At 42.3% G+C, this 27,632-nt stretch overlaps 1 protein-coding gene across 1 annotated transcript in view; it reads right to left on the bottom strand.

Moving 5' to 3' along the window:
* Positions 1–27,632, bottom strand: part of MED13L (mediator complex subunit 13L) — a 227,212-nt gene that overhangs the window by 132,742 nt on the left and 66,838 nt on the right. Inside the window, exon 2 of the mRNA XM_077461264.1 lies at positions 19,812–20,058. Coding sequence (XP_077317390.1) covers positions 19,812–20,058 — 247 coding nt within the window. The remainder of the gene's footprint in view (positions 1–19,811; positions 20,059–27,632) is intronic.

The following is a 27,632-nucleotide window of genomic DNA, read 5'->3' as shown; positions in this document are numbered from 1 at the left end:
GACAAACATGTTCACTAAACAGGAAGTGAAGGACAAATCTGCAATAGCAACATATACAGAAATATATATATTTATTTTATTAGTGGTAGGAAATGGTAGAATAATGGTTAGCTTTTTATTTCCATCAGTGTTCCTGTTATGTTATGTACATAGAGCCTTCTATGGGAAAATGTCCACATAGAAAGTCATGATTTTTGGATAAAAAAAAAAAAAAAAACAACATTTGGTACATTTTCCTATGTTATTCCCACTGCAGGTATAGAAAATGCCTGTTGATCCTGCTAGAAAACCAGTTTCTAACTTCTGCACTTCCTAACACCTCCCTCTCCTCCATAAAGCTTTCTTATTTACATTTTCTGCACTCCCCCCTCTCTCTCACAAGCCGTATGCCATTTGTCCATCTTGCCTGCTACACCATCCTGTGAAAAGGTTCCCAGAAGGCAGATCGGCAGAAGCTTTTATTGTGCATTTCATTTCAAAAGTAAAGCTTGAAAGAAAACCTTTTTTTTTTTTGGGTAGCATTACACAGTTAGAATTGCTGCCAATGTTTTTTGTTTGGCATATTTTTAGGGAGATTTTCCTTCACTTCCTTTCCGACAGCCAAAACAGGAAGTGAGAGGATCCAGAAGTGATGTCCCCTCTTTAGTAGATTTGTCCTCTATTTCACATTCAGAAATCACAGTAAACAGGACAAACAGGACATCCAGATAGGGTGAGTCTTCCTTCTAGGGCCACAAACAGCAATAAAAAGCAGGAATACTGATTTTCAAACAAAATACCCCCAGGCATTTCTGGCTGTGGCCATCTTGAGTAAGGGCAAATGATTATTGTGACATTTACTTCCTGGAGTCCATCTGTCCTTAGTTCAGGCATGGGCTGAGCTGAGAACCCTCCTGGGATGTATTATATCATTTGCCTAGGCATGGAAAGTAATACTAGCAGCATAAACCACTGCCTACCACTGTTGGCAGGTTTTGCTTTTTCCACAAACAAGCTATTTTTTATTTATTTTTTGCACACGAGACATCTAGTGCTGTAAAAAATCAAATTCTGAAGAAAAGATGCAATCAAGATAAAAGGGCAACTGTCACTGTCTTTCAATGAAATTACAATGATTCAAGAACAAAGGTGTCTCTATTAGCACTGAATATAAAAATCACACAAAATCTTTCTTCCTGTCCAACAACTAAATCTCCTACACAGACACCACAAATCTGAATATTTTATAAATACTATCAGGCTAAGGGGGAGTCTATGTATTATTAAAGGCAGACTGGAGAAGTAGGAATGTCACGAGTACCACCGCTAAGAACAGGTGCCTCATAAATAATGCACAAGGCTGGAATGGCTTGATGCCGGCAGTTCAATTATATATGATGGGCTAAAGCACTGACAGAGGCACATGTGCGTGCATACATGCTCGCTACTAGTGTTTGCATCATCATTCTGCCGCAAGTCAACCTATGTAACACAAACTACTTTCACTACTCACCACCCAGTCAGGATTTTTCTTAAAATGCCTCTAAGAAACAGGTACACATTTGCTAGTTTTGTTTAAAACATGACTGTACCAAGAACACTTTTTCATTTGTAGAATACTCAAGGGTTCTTCTGCAGCTACATGTATGTGCCTAAATCAATTTGGGGGAGATTTACGAAAACTGGTGCACACACAGAACCTGGTAACTATGCTCCACTTTAAAGTTAGAGTTGCACGATTAATCTGGATTCAACCCCCTCGCGATCTTAATCCAGCATTTCCACAATTCTATGTAAACAGTACAGAGCTGTTGACTGCTCAGAGCTATGAACAAAATAATAATCTGGCAAATGTTTATCAACATTCCTTAGCTCTGAGAGATAAAGAGAAGAGAAGCGATAAATTGTATCTTTTGGTTGTTTTAGATCAGGGGTAGGAAATCTTTTGAGCAGCGTGCGTGGAAAAATGTTTTCAAAGAAATTGAGTGTGCCGATTTCAGAACAAAAAAAATGTCAACTTCACAGTCTCAATTACAAAAAATAGCATTTTTATAAAAGCTTACCTGTAAAATCCTTTTCTTGGAGTACATCACGGGACACAGAGCACCATAGTAATTACTATGTGGGTATATAGGCACCTTCAGGTGATGGACACTGGAGTTCACTCCCTATATAACCCCTTCAGGAGTACCTCAGTTTTTCTAGCAAAGCAATATACCTAAACCTCAGAAAGAGGGGTGGGACCCGTGTCCCATGATGTACTCCAAGAAAAGTATTTTACAGGTAAGCTGTTATAAAAATTATATTTTCTTAATCGTACATCATGGGACATAGAGCACCATAGTAATTACTATGTGGGATGTCCCATAACAATGCTATTTGGGGGGGGGGGGACAACCCATAGGGCACCCCCCAGACCCGAGGACCTATACTGCAGCCTGCACCACACTGTGCCCGAGCGCGATGTCCTCATGCCTCTTCACATCCCCCTGATAAAATTAGGTGAATGTATGTACTGAAGACCAAGTTGGGGCCTTACAGATCTGAGCCATGGAGCCCTGGTGACGCACTGCCCAAGAAGCACTAACCACCCTGGTAGTGTGCTTTGACTTGGAAAGGTAGAATCGTACCCCTTAAATCATAAGTCTGAATTATAACTTGCCAAATCCACTTAGCGACAGTGGATTTCAGAGCTGCCTGTCTTTTCTTAGGCCCCTCTGGCAGTACAAATAAGACATCAGTCTTCTGGATCTGAACAGTTGTCTTTAAAAAGACTTTGACCGCTCTCAAGACAATCAAGACATCAAGACAATGTAGTGACTACTCTTCCCTGGAACATGGTTTTGGAAAAAACTTTGGCAGGACAATATCTTGGTTGAGGTGAAAACCTGAGACCACTTTTGGTTAAAAAAATTAAAAAAAAACCTGGACGAGGGCACCACACCACTCCTCATAATTAATAAAGTATGGCTCTTTACAAGAAAGAGCCAATTCCGAAACCCTCCTTGCTGAGGATATAGCAACCAAGAACACCAACTTTCTTGTCAGAAGGACTAAGGGAAGATCTTGTATCGGTTCAAATGGCTGTTTTTGTAAGACTAACAAAACAAAGCTCAAGTCCCAAGGGTTCAAAGGTGATCTAACTGGCAGATTAATCCGCATCACGCCTTGCCTAAAACCCCAGACTAAAGAATGTGTAGCAAGCGGTTGTTGAAATAAGACAGATAAGCCTGAGACTAGGCCCTTAATAGTACTCCAAGCCAACTTCATCTCTACCCCTAATTTGTAAAAAGGCAAGAATTCTGCCTAGGATACATCTCCGAGGGTGCCAACCCCTGGATTCACACCAGGAAACATAAGCCCTCTAGACTTTATAATATATAGTCCTGGAAGTTGGCTTTCTTGCATCAAGGTAGAGACAACTGACCCAGAAAGCCCACATTTCTTCAGAATGTGGGTTTCAATAGCCAAGCCGTTAAATTTTGCATTTGTAAGGTAGGATGCAATATTGGCCCCTGTGAGAGCAGGTCTGGCCGTAGTGGAAGGGATCATGGATCCTCCACTGTCATCTTTACGATTTCTGCATACCATGACCTTCTGGGCCACGCTGGGGCTACCAGAATTACCGGCTTTCTTTCCAGCTTGATCCTGCAAAGAAGCCTTGGCAGCAACTGAATAGGGAAAAAACCTAATTCAGTGAAAACTGAACCAATGGGATCACCACACATTTGTCTCGCATGCAAGTGGATCCCTTGTCCTTGACATAAAGCTGACCAACTACATGATGAACCTGGACGCCAAAAGATCTAGGTCCGGGATCCCCCATCCTTGGCATATAGCCAGAAAGATTCTGGAGTGAAGGGACCACGCCCCAGGAACAACTGCTGGCGACATATGTAGCCCGCCTGCCAATTCTCTATTACCAGAGTGAAGACTGCCAATAGGCAAGAAACATTCCTTTCCGTCCAAGCTAGGATATGGTCCCCCACTCTCTGAGCTGCGTGACCCTTAGTGCCCCCCTTGGTTATTTGATATAGGCCACAGCTGTGGCATTGTTGGATTGGATCCTGACAGTAGAATCCCGTAACCTGAATGTTCAGGACTTCAGAGCCAGACTCGCTGCCCGAATCTCTAGGATGTTGATGGGCAAGGGCTTTTCGGTTCTGGACCACTGTCCCTGGACAGTTGTCTTTTCCAATACTGCTCCCCAACCTGAAAGGTTGGCATCTGTCGTTACCACTTTCCAGTAACTGGTATGAAGGTTTTTTCATTCTGCAGATTCCCGGATACTGAGCACCAACTGAGGCTCTGGAACACCTTTGGGGACAGCCGCATTGGCAAATATAGAGCTTGAACCGTTTTGTTACAAGCAGACAGGATACTGTTTTGCAACAGTCCCAAATGGAACTGGGCATAGGGAACCGCTTCGAATGAAGCCACCATCTTTCCGAATAACCTCATGCAAAGGCGAATGGAGGAATCTTTTTTCGACTTGACGATCTGCACCAGCTCTCTTATGGCGTTGATCTTGCCTGAGGCAAGAACGCCTTATTCTGGGCCGTCTATGATCAGACCCAAGTACTCCAGCCTTTCTAGCGGTTTTTAAGGAAGACTTCTTTAATTTGAGAATTCAAATTTGGTTGTAATGTGCACGCTTTTCTCCAAACGAGCCACCGACTGGTCTATTAGCAATAGATAGTCTACGTACGCCAAGACTGTTATACCCTGTGCCCTCAACCTGGCTAGAGGTGGGGCCAGAACTTTTGTAAACACCCAGGATGCTGTAGCTAGCCCAGAGGGCAAGGCTACAAAACTGAAAGTGCTGCTGTTTTACTTCGAACCGCAGAAACCTTAGGTGAGCGGGAAATCTAGGGACATGCAGATATGCATCCCTGATGTCGATAGACACCAGAAGTTCTCCTCCTCATAGGATAGAAACTACTGACCTGATCGATTCCATGCGAAAGGAGCGGATTTTCAGGAACTGGATTTTAATTCTTTCGATTTAAAATGGGTCTGACATCTCTATTTCCTTTTGGTACCGTAAAGAGGTTTGAATAAAACCCCAAACCTTGTTCTTCTGTGGGGATCTGTATGATCACCCCCTGAGCCAGTAATCTGTCTAATGCCCGAAACAGAGATTGCTGGATCTTTGGGAACGTTTGATCTCAAAAAACGAGATGGTGGAAACTCCCGAAATTCTAGTTGGTATCCTAGAGACACCGTGGAGATGACCCATCTGTCCCGATTTCCTCTTGCAAAACGTCTGAGTATTGCAGTATTGCAGAAGCCCCCCCCCCCCCCCCACTCTGGCGAGGGGGGCGCCTCTTCATAATGAGGCTTTAGAATTCTGCTTTGTAGATTTCTGGCCCTGTGCCTGGGCCTGACCCTGAGGCTTTCCTCTAGAGTCTGATGGTGGAGGCCATTGCCACTGCCTAGAGGCGGATGCCCCTAGTGCAGGGGAAAGAATCCATTTAAATGAAAGACATTTATATTTTCTTTTCACTGGCAAGAGAGTACTTTTCCCATTAGAAATCATTTGGATGTATTTGTCCAAATCATCCCCAAATAGTCGATCCCCATGAAAAGGGCAACTAGTCAGAAGCCTTTTGCCAGGTGCTTCAGCTGACCAATCTTAACCACATTGTCCTATGCATGTGTACTAGCACAAATGCAAGGAGGAACACCTGGTGAAAAAGGTTAATCTACCGTTTGTTTCCTCCGCAGAGGAATAATCGGTTTGCCTTTCTTCCTAATCACCTGAGGGTAACACCTCATCTTCTACCCACTGTTCCCTTGGTAAGGGGTCTGAGGTGGGGAGGGGGATCTAACACGCTTCCTATCCTTTTAGATTGGGATGTGATTAAAGTCGCTAATCTTGCTTCTAGGCCCTGCAGGGCAGAGGAAAACAAATCTTCAGTCACGTATACAGGGACTGAAATGTGAGAAGCAGCTGCACCATCAATTGTATCTCAAGAGAGGATGACAGTGTGGAGTGGTGTCTTTTTTTTGGGAGCCATAGTGCTGAGCACAAAAAGCAGAGGCACCAAGTAAAATGCACAACTCGCTGAGCAAATAGTCTAGCAAAAGAAAATTCCACTAATAAAGTTCAGCTTTAGTGCTGTGTGTAAATGTTATTTCCTGTACTGGAAATGCCTGTGCAAACTTACGTGCCCCCGGCGCTCCTGTGTCCTCCTTTGTGTCCGGCTCCAGCTGTATGGCTGTGAAGAGTCTGACTCCGTTGTCCCCAGCGCCTGATCTGTGTGCTCCTTGTGGACTTATGTCCTGCACACGATGCCGCGCCTAAGCCACGCTTTTAGGTAGAGCTGCGCGATTCTGGCTAAAATGAAAACCACGATTCTCGTGGCGTAACATCATCTTTCACATTAAAACAAAAAAATTGGGCTAACTTTACGTTTTTTTTTTTGTTTTGTTTTTTTATTCATGGAAGTGTATTTTTTCCCAAAAAATTGCGTTTGAAAGACCACTGGGAAAATACAGTGTGACAAAATATTGCAGCAATTGACATTTTATTCCCTAGGGCCTCTGCTAAAATATATATGTTTAGGGGTTCCAAGTAATTTTCTAGCAAAAATTGATTTTAACTTAAAGGGGGAGTTCCACCAGTTTTTTTTTTTTTTTTTTTTTAAAGTCAGCAGCTACAAATACTGCAGCTGCTGACTTTTAAAATATGGACACTTAACCGTCCAGCGCCCCGCGATGTCGGCACCCGAAGTCGATCTGTCGATCGGCTCTCGGGTGCTGCTGCTGCCATCTTGGGTATGGGAATCAGGACCGGTTCCCTACTGCACATGTGCGAGTCGCGCTGCACATTAAGGATGGTCCCTGCTGTCTCTGGGATCCATGTGTTTCCCAGCAGACAGCAGGGGCCCCGCAGGAAGTGGTGTAAATACCCGAAGATTCTGCGGATATCTATGCCTGGAAGTGGATGCAGATACCTGTATTCTACAGGTATCTGTACCCCCCTCCCCCCTGAAAGGTGCCAATTGTGGCATGGGGGGGGGGGGGTTTCTGATGAGCGGAAGTTCCACTTTAGGGTGGAACTCTGCTTTAAGAAACAAGTGTCAGAAAAAGAATTAGACTTTAAGTGGTTAAACTTCCTGCACTTGGCAGACTGCCTGGATTTTTTCTTTACACACAGAAGTTTAGCCCTTTGATTTAAGAAGGAAGAATTAGGTACAATGTTTCATGTTAAAAACTTGGCAAACTACCCTGAGGTTTTCTTTCGACAGCTGAGTGAGCAGATAAATCTCTCCATTCGAAGGAATCGGCAAACTATGCAATAGAGATGGTCAGGGGGGTTGAATCAAGAGCACAACTTTTTAATGATTAAATGTGCAGCTCTAACTTTAGGCCACGCCCCCTTTGTAAAACCGCCCCCCTCCACCACTAGCTCTAGTCCGCTCGCGCATGGATGGCATTCAACACGCTCCTTGTGGGGTGGGGGGGATGGGGGCTTCGGCAAGAAGTTTGAAAAACTCCTGTGGGGAATAAGGGATAAACATATGAAAGCCGCCGCAGGGGGGTACAAACTACTGTTGTACCTCCCTTCCCCCAGGGGGGAAAAAATAAACATGCCGTGTTCTGGATGAGGAATCCCCCCAGCTTGCTGAAACCACATAGGTGCTGGGACTCTGAGCTGACTGGGAAGCAACGTACTAAGGGATGCATTTTTACTCCTCTAGTGGAGACTTTAGGCATGACAAAATTTTGCTTTATGGAAGAAAAAAAACATAGGTTGACTTTTTGCAGTTCCTAGGCTTCTTCCATTACCTTATCCTGGCTGCAGGATACTGCTCTAACAGACAGATCCAAACTTCACCCATCACGGCGGGCTGCGTTAGCAAACCTTCAAGGACCGGGTCTCTTTATAGGGGTTCCACTTCCTTGGGGACCTGTCTTGGCACCCCTCCAGGAAAAACTTTAGGTAATGTAGACATGACCAAAAAGTCCTGGGTCCCTGGGTACAGCCCTGCAAGAGAGGAGTTACAGGCAAAACCTTGTGCTTCGTATATGAGGCCCAGGTACCATCCACCTTGGCCTCAGTGGCACGTTTGATGGATCCGGTCTATGGAGGCTGTTTAAATCCAGCAAGGGTCCCTCCAGTGGAGCTCTTCAGAGCACATCTTCACTCGTGCCCAACACCTTAGACACTGGCGAAAAAACGGTAGGAGGAGGGGTTATATAGGGAGTGAACTTGCTATATTAGGTATATCGGTAATCAACTGAAGGTGGCTATATATCCACATAGTAATTACTATGGTGCTCTGTGTTCCATGATGTACGATAAAGAAAATATTTTTTATAAAGTAAATGCTGTAAACTACTTTAGTAGTGAGAAATTAACAACCTGCATTCTTATGCCTCAGATCAGCCCCAATTCCTACAACTTCACACTACAGATCACTGCCCCCCCCCCCCCCCCCCCTGCGAGACTCACTAACCAACAGGAAGGCTCAGGATGCAGGGGAGGGGGGCAACCTCAACTTTTTAAAATTTCTGCATACATTAGAATGCACATTTTAGGTCTGCAAAATTAGTTAGCTCCCTCCCAAAATGTTCTACATTTTCTAAAAGTGGAGACCCTGAAGAATAAAATGGTGCTAGTTGCAATTTTTCTTTATCACAATACTAGTGCAGCTCTTAATCAATCCCATAATTTCAGTAAAAAAAGAAAAGAAATTGTGCACACAGACACAATATATTACTCAATATTTGCTAAGTTAAAAAAAAAAAAAAACTAGGTTGTGTCAGGTAAATCAATACCAAACATATCACGCCTTAAAACTGCACATGCCCACTGAAACAGTGACAAAGTACAGTAGCATATTTTTGGGGTTCTTTAAATGATCTCCCCAGGACTTCACTGAAGCCAATTAAAAATAATGCTTGATTAGCTTCTTTCCTGGCCATAGCAGCAAGAGAATGACAGCACTGAGGTCCACAATCACACCACATGCAGTCCAGTGCAGGTTTTTTCTGCATCACAAACGCATGGATAGTACGTTATATGGTTTCCAGTGGCCTAGTATACACCAGTGCAGTCAGTTCCAGTTTCAGAAGAAAAGAAAAAAAGTAGAAAATGCTGCAAATTTTCTGCACTGAACTGCACTGGAATGCAGTAAAATGCACCAAATAAGGTAAAGGAAAAAAAAGGGAGAAAAATGCAATAGAAAGCATACAAATAAATAAAAAGGCATAGAAAAAGCACACCCAGGAAAGCATCTGAACTGCGTTTCTATGGTGTGAACTGGCCCTGAAAGTGACAAAATGCTTGTCAGCTGATCAAATGTACACACATTCCCTGCTGCTAAAGCCAGGAGTGTGTGTGTGAGAATGTGGTCACTGCTGCCAATATAAGCCTTACATCAATGGCAGCGAAAGTATGCCATCATATGCATCCTGCTTATTTGGACACCATTGTTTCAGGTTGATGCTTAAGCTCAAAAAATGACACCTTTATTCCTATCCTGGAAGAGCCTGTCAGACAATTGTTGGATGAGTATTTTGAGGCATGAGGGTCCAGAAAGGTGGTCTTCTAGAGCCTTGTACAGGCAGTTCCCAGGTTACAAACAAGTTGTTTTTATGTCAATTAAACAATTTAGCAATTTCTCCTACCACATGCAAAGTCCCAAAAAAAAAAAACATCTTTCTTATTCCAGGTTACAAACAAGGTTCTGTGGGTTTATTCTTCAGTTAACTTGTATGCAAGTTGGAACAGGTACTTTTTTTTTTTTTTTTTATTTGGTGCATCTCCAGCCCAAAAAATAATTTTTATGTTTTTTTTTGGATAGCATAAGGAAAGGCCAACACCCCTATACTGTTTGTGCCCCTGTTCAGAAGATTTCACATCACTTTCTGTCCGTGTGACAATTGGATTTTGAAAATTTTAGGTCGTTATGGAAATGAGGATTGGTGATAAAGCTTCAGTGGAGACACCTTTTTCCCCATGATAACAAGAGGAAAAAACCCTTCCTAGGGGTAGATTTCCTCTCACTTCCTGTTGTCTACCTCGGTTTGTAAGTAGGAGTCATTTGTAAGTCAGATGTTTGTAACTCGGTGACTGCCTGTACCTGAACGCACAGGGCTCTAAACATTAGTTTCGTTTTCTGTGGTTCAGCTTTAGGCCTCATGAACACTGCTGCTGGTAAACAGATGTTTAGGAGCAGTCGGGTGTTTTTTTCAGCTGCCCCCGAACTCTCCTCTAGGTTACCTTATCAGTACATGTACACAGGGTTGTTTATAGTGGTTTCCTGACAGTCGAGTTTACAAGCATTTTTTGGAAAGCAAAAAAATGCTTTCAGGACAGATGTTCAGAGGCATTTGAAACGCCAAATGCCTGTAACAGCCTGTAAACACGGTCACTCGCGTTTAGCCGCATTTCGTTTACAGGCGTTTTTAATGGAGACATTTTTTTTTTCTATTTTCAATGCAAAAAAATGCTTTTAAATGCAAAACACAGCAAAACGCAGCACGTAAACGTGGCACAACGGACGTTTTTAAACATTGGTTACCATCAGCAGAGGTTTGAAAACATCCCGTGTACATGAAGCCTTAAAATAGAACAACAAAATTTAGAGAAAAAAAAAGTGTAAATAACTGTTTAAGCTAGTATTATTTTACTCAAGTATTATATTTTACTCAAACTAGTCTCATCTTTTATATTTTACAAAATTTGGAGATTTTGTTTTTGAGTGCACAAAAAAGAAGTGTGTTTTTCTTTAAAGGAGAGAGTATATGCTGTAAATTTGCAACTGCTATAATTTTCTTCTATGGGTCCTCTGCTTTCAGAAAGTATTAAATGTATTGGAGCTTTAAGTTCATTTTTATGTAAAAGAGGCTCCAGCATTTAGCTTAGGGCAGGGAGCACAGGTGCATCGTCTAGCACTGCTGCAGCAGCCTGTCCAATTCTATGAGAGACGGACAGCTCACAGGGCTGGACAGTACACCTAGCAGTAATTGCATTTTGGGTAGTGTGCACCCAGGGAACCATGCTTGGAATGCAAACCGTCTGCGTTCTGAGAATTTGTCCCTGGGTCCAAACGGTAGTAAACGAAGTATCACAGGGTACATTATCCAGCCACAGCAGCTGTAAGCCTCTCTCAGCATTTGACAGGGTGCTGGAAGTAAGGCTGGATGGTGTGATAAGGCCATAAAAATGCAATTTATTTTATGCAAAAATGTCTCCAGCAGCAAAAAAAGTTAAAATCAAAGCACTAAGCAGATACAAATTAACACAGCTCTGTAATAATTAAGGGCCCATTTACACCATATGCACTGGGATGCATTTGTCAATGCATTCCCAAAACATGGGCATGATTCCCATTGAGTGCAGTTCACACCAGAGTGCTGAATTGCTTTTCTTTGAGCTGAAAAAAGTACAACATGCTGTATTTTTCTGAAGGGCAATGCATATAAAAGCAACTTCAAGCTGCAAGGCAAAACATCTAGACTGCTCTAGGTTTGGCTATTCTGATGAGAAATACACCACATGCTGGGCTGGCAATAGAGGTCTGTCACCAGGGCTGTGCAAAAAAAAAAAAAAAAAAAAAAAAAAAAAAAAAAAAAAAAGTAGAGCAACAAAGACTGGTTGGAAACAGATTAAGCGGTAAATCTAGTGCAAGATTATCCAGCGCTTTACAATACACGTTATTAGCAGTACAAGGATAAGCAGCAACCTTTCGTGCAAGTTGAGCTGCAAGAGCTTCCTTTTTATGAGAATAGTGACTCTACCATAGAAAGAAGTCAGTGGCAACATATTTAAGTGGCAATGTATGGTTATCAGCAATAGCAGCCCAACACTCCAGAGACAATGCACTTCTGTATACTGCAATCTGACACTGCCCGGACACACCCCCAGGCACTGATTGGCTGTGCAAGGCATTCAGCAGCCGCAGCCAGACACTGCACAGAAGCAATAATCAAACAGTAGCATAAGCACAAGTGAGTATTTTGTCACTGAAAAGAGAAAGGATCTTTTATTTAAAAAATAAAAAAGTAAGGGCTCATGGACGGACAAGCACACTTTGTTGCCTACCCTTGAATGCCCCCCCCCTCCCCAATCCCAATGGGGATTTTACATTGAATTACGTCACCAACTGCCATTGCCATATGCAGCATGCCGTTGCAGCATGCATTCACTGACTTCAATGGGTAGGATATGCCAAGTTAAAATGATTATACTGTGAGGCATCAAGGCCATGGCAATGAAAAAAAAAGACTAGACAGTAGACATGTGCATTCGTTTTCGTCCGAATGCATTTTCGTCCGAATTTCAGCTATTTTCGTTTTCGTTTTGACAAACGATAACGAAAGCACAAAATCCGAAAAACGAAAGATCCGACATAAATAAATGCTTTATTTTCGTTTTCATTGTTACAACAGTTCGATATAGAATAGGAGATTCGACATGACTCTGACGATAACAATCTGTCTATAGAACCTGTGGTCGAATGTGCTTAACCTTACCTCTATTAGTCCAAGATTATATAGAGAAAATATTCGACAGAGAAAAAAGATTTGACAGAGAGAAAAGATTCTGCAAGTTACTGTCCTAAAAAGTGTTTGGGGACCCGGGTCCTGCCCCAGGGGACATGTATCAATGCAAAAAAAAGTTTTAAAAACTGCCGTTTTTTCGGGAGCAGTGATTTTAATAATGATTAAAGTGAAACAATAAAAGTGTAATATTCCTTTAAATTTCGTAGGGGGGGGTTGTCTATAGTATGCCTGTGAAGGGGCGCATGTTTCCCGTGCTTAGAATTGTCCCTGCACAAAGTGTCATTTATGCAGGAAAAAAAGTCCTTTAAAATCACTCGCAGCTATTATGAATTGTCGGCTCCCGTAATACAGAGAACACTCATTGAAAGTCATTGATAAAAAAATAAATAAATAAATAAATAAAAAAGCGTGGGGGTCCCCCAAATTCAATTTCCAGGCCCTTCAGGTCTGGTATGGATATTAAGGGGAACCCTGCCTCAAATTTAAGAAAAAATTTGACGTGGGGTTCCCCCTAAATATCCATAACCAGACCCTTCAGGTCTGGTATGGATATTAAGGGGAACCCCGCATCAAATTTAAAAAAAATTTGACATGGGGTTCCCCCTAAAAATCCATACCAGACCCTTTATCCGAGCACGCAACCTGGCAGGCCGCAGGAAAAGAGGGGGGGATGAGAGAGCGGCCCCCCCTCCCTCCTGAACCGTACCAGGCCACATGCCCTCAACATTGGGAGGATGCTTTGGGGGTCCGTGACCCCTCAAAGCACCTTGTCCCCATGTTGATGAGGACAAGGGCCTCATCCCCACAACCCTGGCCGGTGGTTGTGGAGGTCTGCGGGCGGGGGGCTTATCAGAATCTGGAAGCCCCCTTTAACAAGGGGACCCCCAGATCCCGGCCCCCCCCCTGTTTGAAATGGTAAGGGGGTACAAAAGTACCCCTACCATTTCACAAAGAAAGTGTAAAAAATGGTTAAATAAAACAAACACACTTTTGAAAAATTCCTTTATTAAAAATAAAAAAAAGATTCCAGCGGCGGTAATCCACTCTTGCTATCCAGCGACGGACGGTCAGCTCTCCATCGATGTCTAATGTCATCCAGCGCAGCGCAGCATCCTTCTTCTGTCTCCGTGGAGGAGACACTACAGACATTCCGGCAGCTTGACGTTTCTTATATAGGGTGGGCGGGGCCACCCGTCACCTGACCCCGCCCCCCTCTGACGCAAGGGGAAACCCGGGGTTCCCTGTGACGTAGGGGTGACCCGCACCCCTCTGATGTAACACAGGCAGGTTTCCGTTACATCAGAGGGGGGCGGGGTCACCCATACGTCACGGGGAACCCCGGGTTTCCCCTTGCGTCAGAGGGGGGCGGGGTCAGGTGACGGGTGGCCCCGCCCTCCGTATATAAGAAACGTCAGCGCCGGAATGCCTCCAGTGTCTCCGTGGAGGAGACAGAAGAAGGATGCTGCGCTGCGCTGGATGACATTAGACATCGATGGAGAGCTGACCGTCCGTCGCTGGATAGCAAGAGTGGATTACCGCCGCTGGAATCTTTTTTTTATTTTTAATAAAGGAATTTTTAAAAAGTGTGTTTGTTTTATTTAAACATTTTTTACACTTTCTTTGTGAAATGGTAGGGGTACTTTTGTACCCCCTTACCATTTCAAACAGGGGGGGGGGCCGGGATCTGGGGGTCCCCTTGTTAAAGGGGACTTCCAGATTCTGATAAGCCCCCCGCCCGCAGACCTCCACAACCACCGGCCAGGGTTGTGGGGATGAGGCCCTTGTCCTCATCAACATGGGGACAAGGTGCTTTGAGGGGTCACGGACCCCCAAAGCATCCTCCCAATGTTGAGGGCATGTGGCCTGGTACGGTTCAGGAGGGAGGGGGGGCCGCTCTCTCGTCCCCCCCTCTTTTCCTGCGGCCTGCCAGGTTGCGTGCTCGGATAAAGGGTCTGGTATGGATTTTTAGGGGGAACCCCACGTCAATTTTTTTTTTAATTTGACGCGGGGTTCCCCTTAATATCCATACCAGACCTGAAGGGTCTGGTTATGGATATTTAGGGGGAACCCCACGTCAAATTTTTTCTTAAATTTGAGGCAGGGTTCTCCTTAATATCCATACCAGACCTGAAGGGCCTGGTAATTGAATTTGGGGGACCCCCACGCTTTTTTTTTAATTTATTTATTTATTTATTTTTTTATCAATGACTTTCAATGAGTGTTCTCTGTATTACGGGAGCCGACAATTCATTATAGCTGCGAGTGATTTTAAAGGACTTTTTTTCCTGCATAAATGACACTTTGTGCCGGGACAATTCTAAGCACGGGAAACATGCGCCCCTTCACAGGCATACTATAGACAACCCCCCCCTACGAAATTTAAAGGAATATTACACTTTTATTGTTTCACTTTAATCATTATTAAAATCACTGCTCCCGAAAAAACGGCCGTTTTTAAAACTTTTTTTTGCATTGATACATGTCCCCTGGGGCAGGACCCGGGTCCCCAAACACTTTTTAGGACAGTAACTTGCAAATTAGCCTTTAAAATTAGCACTTTAGATTTTGAACGTTGGAGTCCCATAGACTTTAATAGGGTTCTAAAGTATGCTATATAGTTAGCTCCGTCGAATCTTCTTTATACATTCGACAGACACCATAAGCCTTCCAAGACAGATTCGACCGTAATTCATGTGGATTTTCGGACGAATGCAATTTTTGAACGAAAAACGAAATAAATAAAAACGAATTTCGGGAGTAACTAAATAAATTAAGTTTTCAGACGAAAACGAAATTCCGAAACGAAATATTTTACTCTGCACATGTCTACTAGACAGGCTGTCATGTCTACTTGTAGGGTGCAGATGGGTGGTGGCTAACACAAATGGATAAGTATAATAATGGACTTAGTCTTGAAACGTGCGATATACCCAAACGGAGGGGTGACCTACAACATAGTAAGCAGAAGCTTGAATCAGCCAAGGCCTAAACTTGGTTGAACTTAGAAAATGTGTAAACAGTGGACCAGGAACTGGGAATCTAGGAAGCAGATGCTTAGGAACTCTGTTCCCAAGGGCATGGTCCCTGGAAACAAGTTGCCCGATCCACCTTGCAATGAGACACAGGATGCACTTTACTTGGACCCACAGGCTGGACAAAGAGGGACTCAGGTTTGTGAATAAAAGCTGTGGCTACCATGTAGACTTTCACAGCCTTGACCACATACAAACAATGAAAGAAAAATGGGTCCTGTTTTGGGGCAGGACAAAGAAGGAAAGTACAATGCCCTCATACCCACTAAGGTAGGAAGGAAGGTTTTCATCTTACAACCAGTTTTTCCTTGTGTAAAACATAAAAAGGATCTTTACGGTAATAAGCTGTCAACTCAAAACAATCCTAACAGATGTAACTACCAAAAAGGCAGGCTTACAAATGAGGTTTTCCAAAATAATATCTCTGACTGGATAAAAGGGAGGCCTCTGATGTACAGAAAGGACCAGGTTGAGATCCCAAGGTGGCACAGAAAGTCAAATTTGGTGATTTATATGAGCAACTCAATGAAGAAAGTTCTTGATTAGAGATTGCAATGCAAGAGGTTTCTGGAAGATAATGGATAAAGCAGAAACCTGTACTTTAAGAGTACCCGGGGACAAGGTGCTGGTCAAGACCAGACTGAAAAAATAAAGCATGAATAATAGTTAGAAATACCTCTATCCTTTAGGACTTTCATCAGTCATGGCGTAAAAAAAAAAAACAGACACAGGTCTGTTTGGGAGAGACCAAGGCTCATCTGCCAGAAGTCTAAGTAGGTCTGTGTACCACGTTCTTTTGGGCCAGTTTGATGCAAGAATTGTCACTGGGACCCTTTCCTGCTCTATCTTGTGCAGCAGTCGAAGAATCTTCATTGGAGGGGGAAGAATAAACCTGCTTGAAATAAGTCCAAGAAACCATCAGAACATCTACTACAAAGGGTGAAGAAGCCTGGTCTTGGCTACAAATTTGTTCAACTTATCATTGAACCTAGAAACCAGGTTAGTCACATCTAGGTTTTCCCCATCTTTGACAGAGATTTTAAAAGATCTCTGGATGTACAGCCAACTCTCCCTGGTGTAGACATTGATGACTTAGGAAGTCCAACTACTAATTCTTCACTGCAGGGATGTGGACATCTGAAAGATGGAATGTAAGTTTCTGCCAAGGAGCGTTTTAAACTTGTTTCACCAAGGGCAGCATGACTTCTGTTACCCCTTTGACAATTTGTGTAGGTAACTGCAGTGGTACTGTCTGACTGTATCCTAGCTGGGTGACCTTAAAAAAAATAAAAAAAAATAAGGAGGTATAATTTGATGGCTCTCAGTTCCAGAATGGTCCAAAATTACATAATTCGTAAGTCAAGTAGAGATACCAATCAATCCAGTTTAACCTGTGAAAGTGTGTTGATGGAAAGTTTTGACTCCTGTTGGGACTATGAACGCTATTAGGTTAGCATTTGTTATGACCACCTTCCAGGATGTGTGAAGAAAAGAGTTCCCTCAACTTCTCACAGGACTCAAGATCCACCATGTCTGGGAGAGCTTTCTCTGGCTGGAAAGGAGCACCGGACAATACAATGATTGGATTTGGTTGTTCTATGTCATATGTATGCTGGGTAAAAGAGGTTGACCGTGAAAAAGGACAAAGGGCTTCAAAGATGATTACCATCAAGTTCAGAATCCTTATGCAGAAGCGAACTGAGGGATGCCATTCTGACCTTAGGGTCCATGGGTAGAATCCTAAGGAAGAAACTTCATCCTAAAGAATAAAGATTCTTGCTTGGCCTGTGTCCATGATTATACCCAAGTATTCCAGAAGATGTGCAGGCCGGAAAGCAGAATTTGGAAACTTGATTATCCATCCAAAGTTCTGAAGCAACTAAATCGTCCTTTAAATGTTGTCAGACAAGGTCATGGCAGAGTCTTTTAGCCCCCAGTTAGCCAGGTAACCTGTGACATGAACACCCTGGGTTCATGGAAGAGCCAGAAGTGGGGCAAGGACTTTTGTAAATACTTTATCTCTCACAGCAAAAACACAGAAAGCTGTGACGTAAGGGAAGATAGAAATGTGCAAATGAGCATCTTGTATATCTACTGATGCCTGTTATTCCCTTTGTATGAGAGGAAAAATTACACATCTTGTTAATTTAATCTGTAATTTTGGTACTTTTTAAAATTAGTTCTGTATTGTTTGTCCTGTAGAGGGTGGATCCAGTATCTCATGTAGCCACCCTGGAAAACGCTTTAAAAAAAAAAAAAAAAAAATCAGTATAGAGATTTTAGGTACAGTATGAGGTGGATGCACCCATTTCATTTTAGGACTGTGAACAGGTTTGAGAAGAAACCTTGAAAACATTCTTCTGAGAGAACTGCCACAACCACTATTTGTGCCTGAAGTTGGTGCAAGGCGGTCATTAAACGGTCTTTTGGTTTGGAGTTTGTAGACTGGAAGACAAAAAAGCAAGGAGGGAGAATAGAAAATCCATTTTGTACCCCCCCCCCCCCCCCTGAAATGACAGATTGGACCCAGAGGTTTGGGAACTGGTGTTAACATAAGAAAACCTTATCTTACCTAATCCACAATGCTGGGCCTATTATAGGTCCAGGCTTCACCTGTCATGGTGAGCATAACTCAAAGGGTCTGGGAACCATAAATGGACCATAGCCTTGAACCTGTATAGCATCCTGTGACCAACTATACACGTTGCACTTTGTACCAAGCTTAGTAATGTCTAGTCCAAACAAGCATTGTTGGGTCCAGAGAAATAAGCAGATAGATCTAGATAGCGTCAAAGAAATAAAATTAATAGTTTACTAAGAAAAATACCTCTCCAGAGGAGAACAGGCCCACAACTAAGGACACAAGCAAAAAATTAAGTCTCAAGGCATGGATGGAGGTTATAAGAGTATGATTTAGGAGTACTTCTAGCAAAGTTTTTTGCCAGTGTCCAATCATCTGTGGGTAGCCTGCACATAGCCCAAGGTTTAAGAATACAAGACCCGAGTCCTGTAAAGTGCAATTAAAAAGGACTAATTTTTTTTTTTTTTTTTTATCTTTGCCATTTGAGGAATACTGCAATGTGGAAATAGTTGTATTATGGTTGGAGCTCTTCTTTTAGTCACGTGTAAGCAGTCTTAAGCTAGCTGTAGAAAGATCATCTTTAAATTTCAAGCATCTTGCCATTTTCAGATCTATACCTGAAGTACTAAAAGGCAAAAAAGAGCACATTTGCTAATAGGGATTACTCATCACAAGCAGGACCCAACCCCCCTATCTCCTCTCCCCACTGATTTCTCACTATTGTGCTCAGTTGCATTCCAATACTTGCACACGCTGCTGCATGCCTTTATGCCTGTGATTTAAGTGCTGTGCAGCTTAGTGTTCCTGGGTTCAACGCTCTTCACACCTATGCCCAATTCTGCTGCTCTTTCTCCAGATAACAGATTGCTCCCACACCCAATTCTCCTATACGCCTTTTCATTACCCAGCTTCTGCTACCCTCACCAGTTCACAAGTCACTCTGCTCTTACTCCCCCATTTGTCAGAACTCTTCTTCAGGCTTGGTTCACACCTAATGCCAATGCGGCTCGCAGCAGGGGTTCTGTGCATTCTGGTTCACCGTTTCAGGTCCGATTTCAGCCCGAATTTTGGGCTGAATTCGGACCTGAAACAGACCAAAAGACGCACAAGGCTCCTGTGCAAATTTGCACTGGAGCTGCATCGGAGATATGTGAACCAGCTCCCATAGAGAGCCGGTCACAATCTCCTGCTACTGGGGATCCTACATCCAATTTGCAATAAAATGACCCCGGGCCTCATACTGTCTTCGCTCCATGGCATCTCTAATAGCTGTATCTGAACTCCTTTTCTTAATGTACTCTCCCAATTTCCCCCTCTTCTCTGAGTGTACTCCCTCCCTTGTCATCGCAAGTACATGTCTTGGACATCTCCTCTCCCTTGATATATTCAACCAACATCTTCCCTCTCCTACACCACCGATTTAAATGTCCACATTTTCATGAAACTTTATAAAAATAATAATGCTTCCAGTATGCATTCAGTTTTCCCAATATTTTCCAACTCTGATATTTGCTTGCAGCAACTCTTACTCCTCTCACCTAAACACCCTGCACCACTGTCAAAATGAATCGGTACATGAATGGACACACATTTGCCCATCCTCAAATAAAATAGATATCTCAAACAAGACCCAACATTATATAATTCAAATATTTCAGGAAAGAGTAACTAAAAATGATCATCAAGGCTTATTTACTTACAGGAGAGCTCATGATGTATCACATCAACAAGATTTGGCTCATCTCCCCACCAGAAGACCCACAGCTCTTTGCAGTCTTTGCATTCAGGCCTGACATCACGTCTCCATACACACAGCAGGTTGGCCTGCAAGCACCGGATAAAACTCAGAAGAATGGGGTCGTCTTGGGCTGGAGCAGAGATGATCGGGCTGCAGTCGCCATGACCCTGGAAATTGTAGCGACGCCATTTGATACCAGTTAGTTCAGCCTATAAGAGAGAAGCATAATTAAATGTAAAGACTTCATAAGCTTCCATGAAAAAATAGAAAATTATATACATTACATATGGATGTGTAATCATACAACTTGGTACAAAAAAAGTTCATCATCGTGCATTTGATTTATTGTCCCGGGGTATTAAAATTTACATACTAGTCTTCAATAATCTGGAAACCACACAAGACAAAAAAAACGGAAAAACCGAATTCTACACACAAACACAATAAACTGACAGCACAGGCAAACACAATACATGATGTTGATGAGGTAACTGGAAAATATTTTACCACACGTTAACAAAAAACATTTGGTCTTGACCTAGCCATCGCAAGTGTATTGAATGCATTACATCACAATGCATGGTAACTTATTACCAAGCGTTGTGGGGTGGCATAATAAAAAATTAAATTAAAATAAAATGGAACTTTGGTGTGATTTAGATGAATGGGCTGATGCATGACATATTACGAATTCTTTATTTATAGGTTATTGAATGTAGACATACATGGGAAACAGGTGATAATGCAAGATGCATAATGAATTTCCATCAAAACATCTGGAAAACCACGACTTATAATTTCCAAGTAAGTAATTGTACTGTTGGTTGGGAATATAAATCAATTAGGTATGCATCACATAGGGATAAAAGCCAGAGTATAGAGAAGTCAAAAAGTATAAACCAAATAAGCCGGTAACCAGTGAACGAAATGGAAGGATACGTTTCAGCTCTCTGCAGTTAGGAATTATAGTAGATGTGTGAAATATGCCAAGTGAACCTGTCACGCATAATGAAAGACTGTAGATTAGGGGCTCGTTTACACTATGTACAGTGACTGGATAAACGCAGGTCACCCCTAAAGCACATAGAAAATAACTTTTCTATGTGCTTCATTCACACTGAAAAGCTGATGTGATCCACGGTGTGTTGTAGTGCAAAAAATGCCAAAACATCTGCATTTTCCTGCACCGCATTTCACAGTAAAGCGGCTCAATACACCATGCTACTGTGCAATGACATGAATGTGACCGTTCGTATAACATTGAAAAAAAAAAAAAAAAAAGATAAAAATACGACCCTGCTTTTACATCACAAGTTAGTATAAACCTAGCCTAAAACACCTTTTTCCTCATCAGTTTCAATTCATCAGTTGTCAAGTTGCACTCTAACATTCTTAATTCAGCACCACTGAGCCAAAGATTCATTCAACTTTTGCTTTATATGTACTAGGCGAGAATTCATGATACCTTTAGCTCAATGCTTCATTTACAGCTAATCCAATTTTGTTGGTTTGATAAACAACTGGACAAGATATGACATAGATGAACACCTGACACCAACTTATTTGCTGCCTAAAGTAATTTAACACAAAATGGTCATGAAAGAAAAAGGGAAAGAACTATTGCCCTTCTTTCTAAAAATGCTAGTTACCTGGTTGTCATACTGACCCTCTTGCTTGAACCCAGTGAATTGCAGACCCAAAAGAAGTATGCAGATACTTGCCCTGGGTAAATGACTGAAAGCACTGAAGTCTGAGGAATAGCATACCAACCAGGAAACTAGCATTTTCTGAGGAACTTTATAATGGCAGCACCCAAATATCTTCTGTGAAAGTTTCATCTAAAAGGGAATGGGCACAGCGTACATACAAGTTTGTAATTGAAATCAATGCCTCACGTTCATTTATCGTGCTATACAAGCTTTTGAGATTTTCTCCTGATCTGCATATTTGTTCCAGATCAGTGACTCAAATTATCCAAGACACTGGGGTCAGGAAAAGAGCCAGTAAACTAGAATTTTTCAGAATTGATGATGTGATACTACCCCTTCATTCCAGATTTATGAATCGCTGTCTGTACAAAATGTGAAAAACCATGTTAATACATAAATAAAAAGAAAATTTGAATCCCATCAGATGCTGAGGGATGTCCATGAAGATGAATGATCAGCACCTAAGGCTCTCTTTCAGACAGGCCACCCTATAAAAAGCAATTCAAAGTAAACTGCTCTGCAGAGGGTGATATAGCAGCAGCTGGCTGGCGTTCATGAGGTGCTACCGCTGACTTTTACCGCCTGTTTCTTTGCTTTTTTTTTTTTTTTATATTGCCAAACAGCAATTTTACATTATGGGACTGAGCCACAACTGCAAGCCGAGCAAACTCAGCAGCTTTAGTTTAAATTGCCACAAAGAAAAGCATCACAACTGTGGCATCTGTATAGCACAGTCCATCTGTAATGTTAAAATTCCAGTGGGCAGCCAGAGGGCAATAAAACTCAGTGGCCTGTTTTTACCTCCCCATGTATGACTGTCATGTATGAAACAGTTTTTTTTTTTTAAATCCCATCCCATTTAAAAGTAATCAATAATGGTTTTCACCCAAGCTTATTAACGTTAAAAAACTAAAATAAGCATTTTTTTCATATACATTTTCAATACTTAAGACTTTCTTTTTTTACAAATAAATCTTTAAGCTGAAGTTTATGCATACCTGGCCGATTCCCAGGGAAGCTGGAAATCACTATGGAAGGCACCCCTACAATGATCGCCGCTAGATTCCATATTCCACGGCAAGCAAATGCTGCTTAGTGAACACACGGGGTTACTTGCTCAGCATGCGTGGTATACAAATTTGATTTTCTCAATTAATTCAAATTGGTCTCTGGTTGGATGACGTGAAGCGGCAATGTCAGAGCGTCAAGATCTTTGCCTTATTCAAATCAGAGAATACTTTGCATTCACTAAGAAAATGCAAAAAGTTCTCTGAAAGTGTTTTTAAAGGTTGAAGTTTTTTTACCTTTCAGTATGCAGCCCCCCCCCCTTATACTTACCTGAGCTCAATCTCAATCCAGCGATGTGCACAAGAGCAGAGACTCTCTCAGCTCACTCCCTCCTCAACAGCTCAGACACAGAATCTCAGGTAATGAGGAGGGAGCAGCGCTCAGTGTGTCGGCCTCTTTCACATAAGTAGCTGCCTGTCAGATCTTCAGGTGGACTCAATTGGACCCTCTATTGTCCTCTATGGAGCTGTGGGTGTAAACAGATACGTGTCCGTTTACACCCACTGACATCTAATCCACTAAAAACAGATCAGTTTCCCTTCTGTCTAGAGGACTGGACTGGATGGCAGTCAGGTGTAAATGGACAAGTGGTCTGTTTACACCTGACTGTTCATAAAAGAGAGTGTACTATGTCTGTTCTACATAAACGGAGCAGACACGGACCAGCCATATGCTCGCTCAGCAGGGATCAGCGAACAGATTTCCCTGAGCAAGCCGACTCCTAGCTGAGCCCGCCCTGTGAGGAAGGGGCCTTTTGGACACACAGAGCTGGCTCAGGAGCAAGCACATGAGTGCCCCCCCTAGCAAGCAGCTTGCTAGGGGGGCACTGGGCAGGGGGAGGAGCCAAAAGCATCAGTGCAGAAATAAGAGATAATGAATTGCTCTGTGCAAAAACATATAAAATGTTTGTTTTCGTTTTGTTATTTTGTTTTTAAATCTGAATGTTTGCAATCAATTACCATATATACTAGAGTATAAGCCGAGATTTTCAGCCCCTTTTTTTAGGCTGAAAGTGCCCCCCTCGGCTTATACTCGAGTCACCGCCGTCTGCCTACCTGATAAGCGTGTCGTGCAGACAGACGGCGGCCATTCCACTGTTCAAAAGCCGCGCCTCCCTGTCTGTGATAGGCGGAACACTCAATTTCCCAGCAGTCAGTGTTCCGCCTATCACAGACATCCGCTCATCCTCATACTACGGACGAGGATGAGAGGATGTCCGTGATAGGCGGAACACTGACTGCTGGGAAATTGTGTGTTCCGCCTATCACAGACAGGGAGGCGCGGCTTTTGAACAGTGGAATGGCTGCCGTCTGTCACAGACCAGGAGGAGAGGTGCGGCTTTTGAATCCTGGAATGGCCGCCGTATGTTTTTATGACATGCTGATCGGTGCAAAATGGCACACGGAGCTGCAGATGGGCACAGAGCTGCAGAAGGACAAGGAGGCTGCAGATTGGCACACGGAGGCATGCACAGGACACAGTTAGGCTGCAATGGACACAGGGAGGTACACAGGGAGGTATGCAGCTGCAGATGGGCATTGTTGACCCTCTTTTCCACTCTTTTAAGCTGTAACAGTAGCTGCTGCATGTCTCATCTTCGGCTTATACACGAGTCAATACGTTTTCCCAGTTTTTTTGTGGTAAATTAGGGGCCTCGGCTTATATTCGAGTCGACCTATACTCGAGTATATACGGTATAACCAATAAGGCAACTGGTTAACACAGGACCCAGTACCTTCTACAGTTATTTCCAGCTTCCAACGGGATTGGCCAGGTATGCTGCATTTATTACTTACATTATCTAATCCAGATCAATGTAACTATGCAAAAATACGCATACCTAAACGTCAGCCTAAAAGTATTACTATAGGTAAAAAAAAATTTCATGAAAATTAACCCCCCTGGCGGTATTCCCAGGTCTGGCTCGGGGTGGAAGTTTTATACCAAAAGCGGTAACCCCGAGCCAGACTCGGGACCGCATCGCTGAATCCAGGAGGAGATTACTTACCTTGTCCAATGAAACCAGCGATGCCCCCCCCCCCCGCTGTACGAACGGCTCGTCCACCGCTCAATTCATCACGGAGCCGATCTCCGTTCCCTGCGAGCATTGCGACGCACGGGGACTGAGATCGGCGCCAAATTCAAAAGGTGAAATGCACACATTACATACAGTATAATGTAATCTTACAGATTACATTGCTGTATGTAATAATTTCACATCCCCTTTATCCCTAGTGGTCTGCCCAGTATCCTGCATGCAGTTTTATATTGTAAAAACGTTTCTTTATGCCTGGAAACTGGAGATTGTCCATAGCAACCAAAACTGTCCCTTTACATCAAAAATTATTTTAGACCAGCTAGAAAACAGCGATAATAAATTAGAATCACTCGCAGAATTGAGCGATAGCGATTTGTGGGGAGATCCGTCATCAAATATTGAAAAGTAATGACAGTGACAATTCTGCAACTGAGCAAATTTCAGTGTTTTTGATTTGATTACATTATTGAATCATTTTTATTATTGTTATATTATCATTTGGTATAATTTAGTTATTTATTATATTATAATTTATGATTCCATTTTTCAAACTTTATCATACCCGGGATGTCCATTAGACTCTGGTTTGGACAGATTTAAGAGAGTTATTCCTAAGAATTGCAAGACTACAATATAAAACACCAAATTTTCATGCAAAATAATTGTACCGCTTTCAGTACCTAAAATCCAAAATAATCATACCGCCAGGGAGGTTAAACATGTTATGCTCACCTGCTCTGTGCAATGGCACTGCAGAGAGTGGCCCCCAATTCTCCTCTTCTTGGTCCCCCCCCCCCCCCCCCCGCTGGCGATATTGGCTTTTTCGTGAGTCCCCATAACAAATGGCTTGCTATGGAGGGGAAACGGTACTCACTCGCTCCCAAGCTATGTCTATGGAGATGTGCTCCATAGTTACACACAGAGGAGCTTACCCCTGCCCTCCACTTCCTCCTCACTACTTTTGATAGACAGCAGCAGGAGTCAATGGCTCCTGCTGTTGATGGAGTCCCTATATGAAGAGGAAGAGAGGAGAGAAGAGATGAAACCATGTACAGCTCTGGATCTCTTTTCCCATCTCTTTCCCCTCACACAAGGAAAGGGAGGACAGAGCATATAAAAAAAAAAAAAAAAAAAAATTTAATTCAAAAAATATTTTTAGCTTTAGTATCACTTTAAATACAGTGTGATGATGCACTCATTTATGGGCATGTGTGTGTGATCGGATATCCTTCAGTACTATTTGCAACACAAGCCATTTACAAATATACCTAGCAAGGCCCTACTGTCTCACGGTTTCTACCTTCTGGCTACAACTAGTAAATATGAAAAATGGATTTAAACAAGACAGTTCCGATTGTGATGAACAAAGGAAGAAGAAAAAAATCATGACAGAAACCAGCCTAAAAACAATGTTATTCAAAACACACACACATACATACATACATACATACATACACATATATATACACACACACACACACACACATACACACAATTATTATATATATCTCACATACACACAAACATATACAAACGATTTTTATTTTACACTGCAACATTGGTATCTTGCCTGGTTCAAACTGACAGGATAGAGATAGGCATCAGCATAGAACTTTATCCTAATTTGATAAACTTAAAACAAAATGATTACACATATCTGCTAAGCAATAAAAATTCCTTCCTTCTACAGAACATTTTGTGGACTTCCTTGGAACAAGATATATAGCACACATATACATATATATGAGAACAAAATTGTAAAATAGGACAGAATGAAACCTTGAGCTGGGAAAGCCCAAGAGAGAAGAGTTAATTGGAAGTGCAGATTTGAAAGAATGCAGTTCAGCAGCTTGCTTGGGGCAAGGAAGTTTCTGCATTCCTTAAAGGGACATTCATGCAATATGAACATCCTCCAATTTCAAATATATGTTTAGAAACTTCCCTGAATAAGTAGGTTTTCATGCTTTTTAAATGGCTAAATGTCCCTTGCACTGCCAGAACTATACAGCAAAAAGTACCGTTTTGATCAGAAATCAATTTGGCAGCACTTCTGCTCTGATATATATGTATTTTGCCTGGCACACAAAGATAAATGAAAGGACCACCTAAGTTCTCCTCATTTTTCCTTTTTTATTATTAAATAATTTTTCAACACTGCAATTGTATCATTAGGTTACAGTGCCATCCACAGCACCATTTACAGGCTGAATGAAGGTTTATGGTTTCAATGTAGCATTCAGCTTGCATCTTGTCATGGTGTAGCTAATTGGTTCCAAATAGTCAGTAAAGTATCAAATATAAATACATTGATAAAACATTCAAAATAGTAGCTTTATTATAAGGCTCCATGCACACTGAAGCTCAAAAAAGCTATTTCTGGACGCCAGATTGCTGGCAGAAAACACTGGTTGAAAAACCTGCTTTTAACAGCGTTTTATACTAGCGTTAATGAGCGTTTTACAGCGTTAGCGTTAATGGGAGTTTTTTATAAAAATACACAGAGGACACTCCAAAAATCCCACAATGCATTGAAAAAAAGAATGCCGAACACTAATGAACGAGCGTTAATGAGCGTTAATGAGCGTTTGTCGTTTTTTGCCGCTGAAAAACGGCACTTTGAACGTGAATTTCTGGCGTTCAGAAAAAAGCCCATAAACTCCACTGCTCGTTAAAGCTGAAAAACGTCCATGTGTGCATGGACACATAGGCTAACATAGAGTGGAGTTTATGGGCTTTTACAAAAAACGCCCAAACTCCAATAAACTGCAGTTTATCAGCTTCAGTGTGCATGGAGCCTCAGAGTAAAGTTGAAGGGCAACTACCAGACTTGCAAGTAGTAAGTATCAAAGAACAAGGCGGCTTTATTGTGTGACATTTCATGGCAATCCCTTGATGGGATTACACCCCACTGAAACATTGGACACAATTAATAAAATTACCCTTTACAGTATACATACAAACTGTATAA

This window comes from Lithobates pipiens, unplaced genomic scaffold (genome assembly GCF_037356315.1).
Source record: "Lithobates pipiens isolate NorthernLeopardFrog02 unplaced genomic scaffold, aLitPip1_a1.2 Scaffold_3, whole genome shotgun sequence".
NCBI classification, from domain to species: domain Eukaryota; kingdom Metazoa; phylum Chordata; class Amphibia; order Anura; family Ranidae; genus Lithobates; species Lithobates pipiens.
The sequence above is the reverse complement of the archived record's forward strand: the minus strand, read 5'-3'. Positions and strand labels throughout refer to the sequence as shown.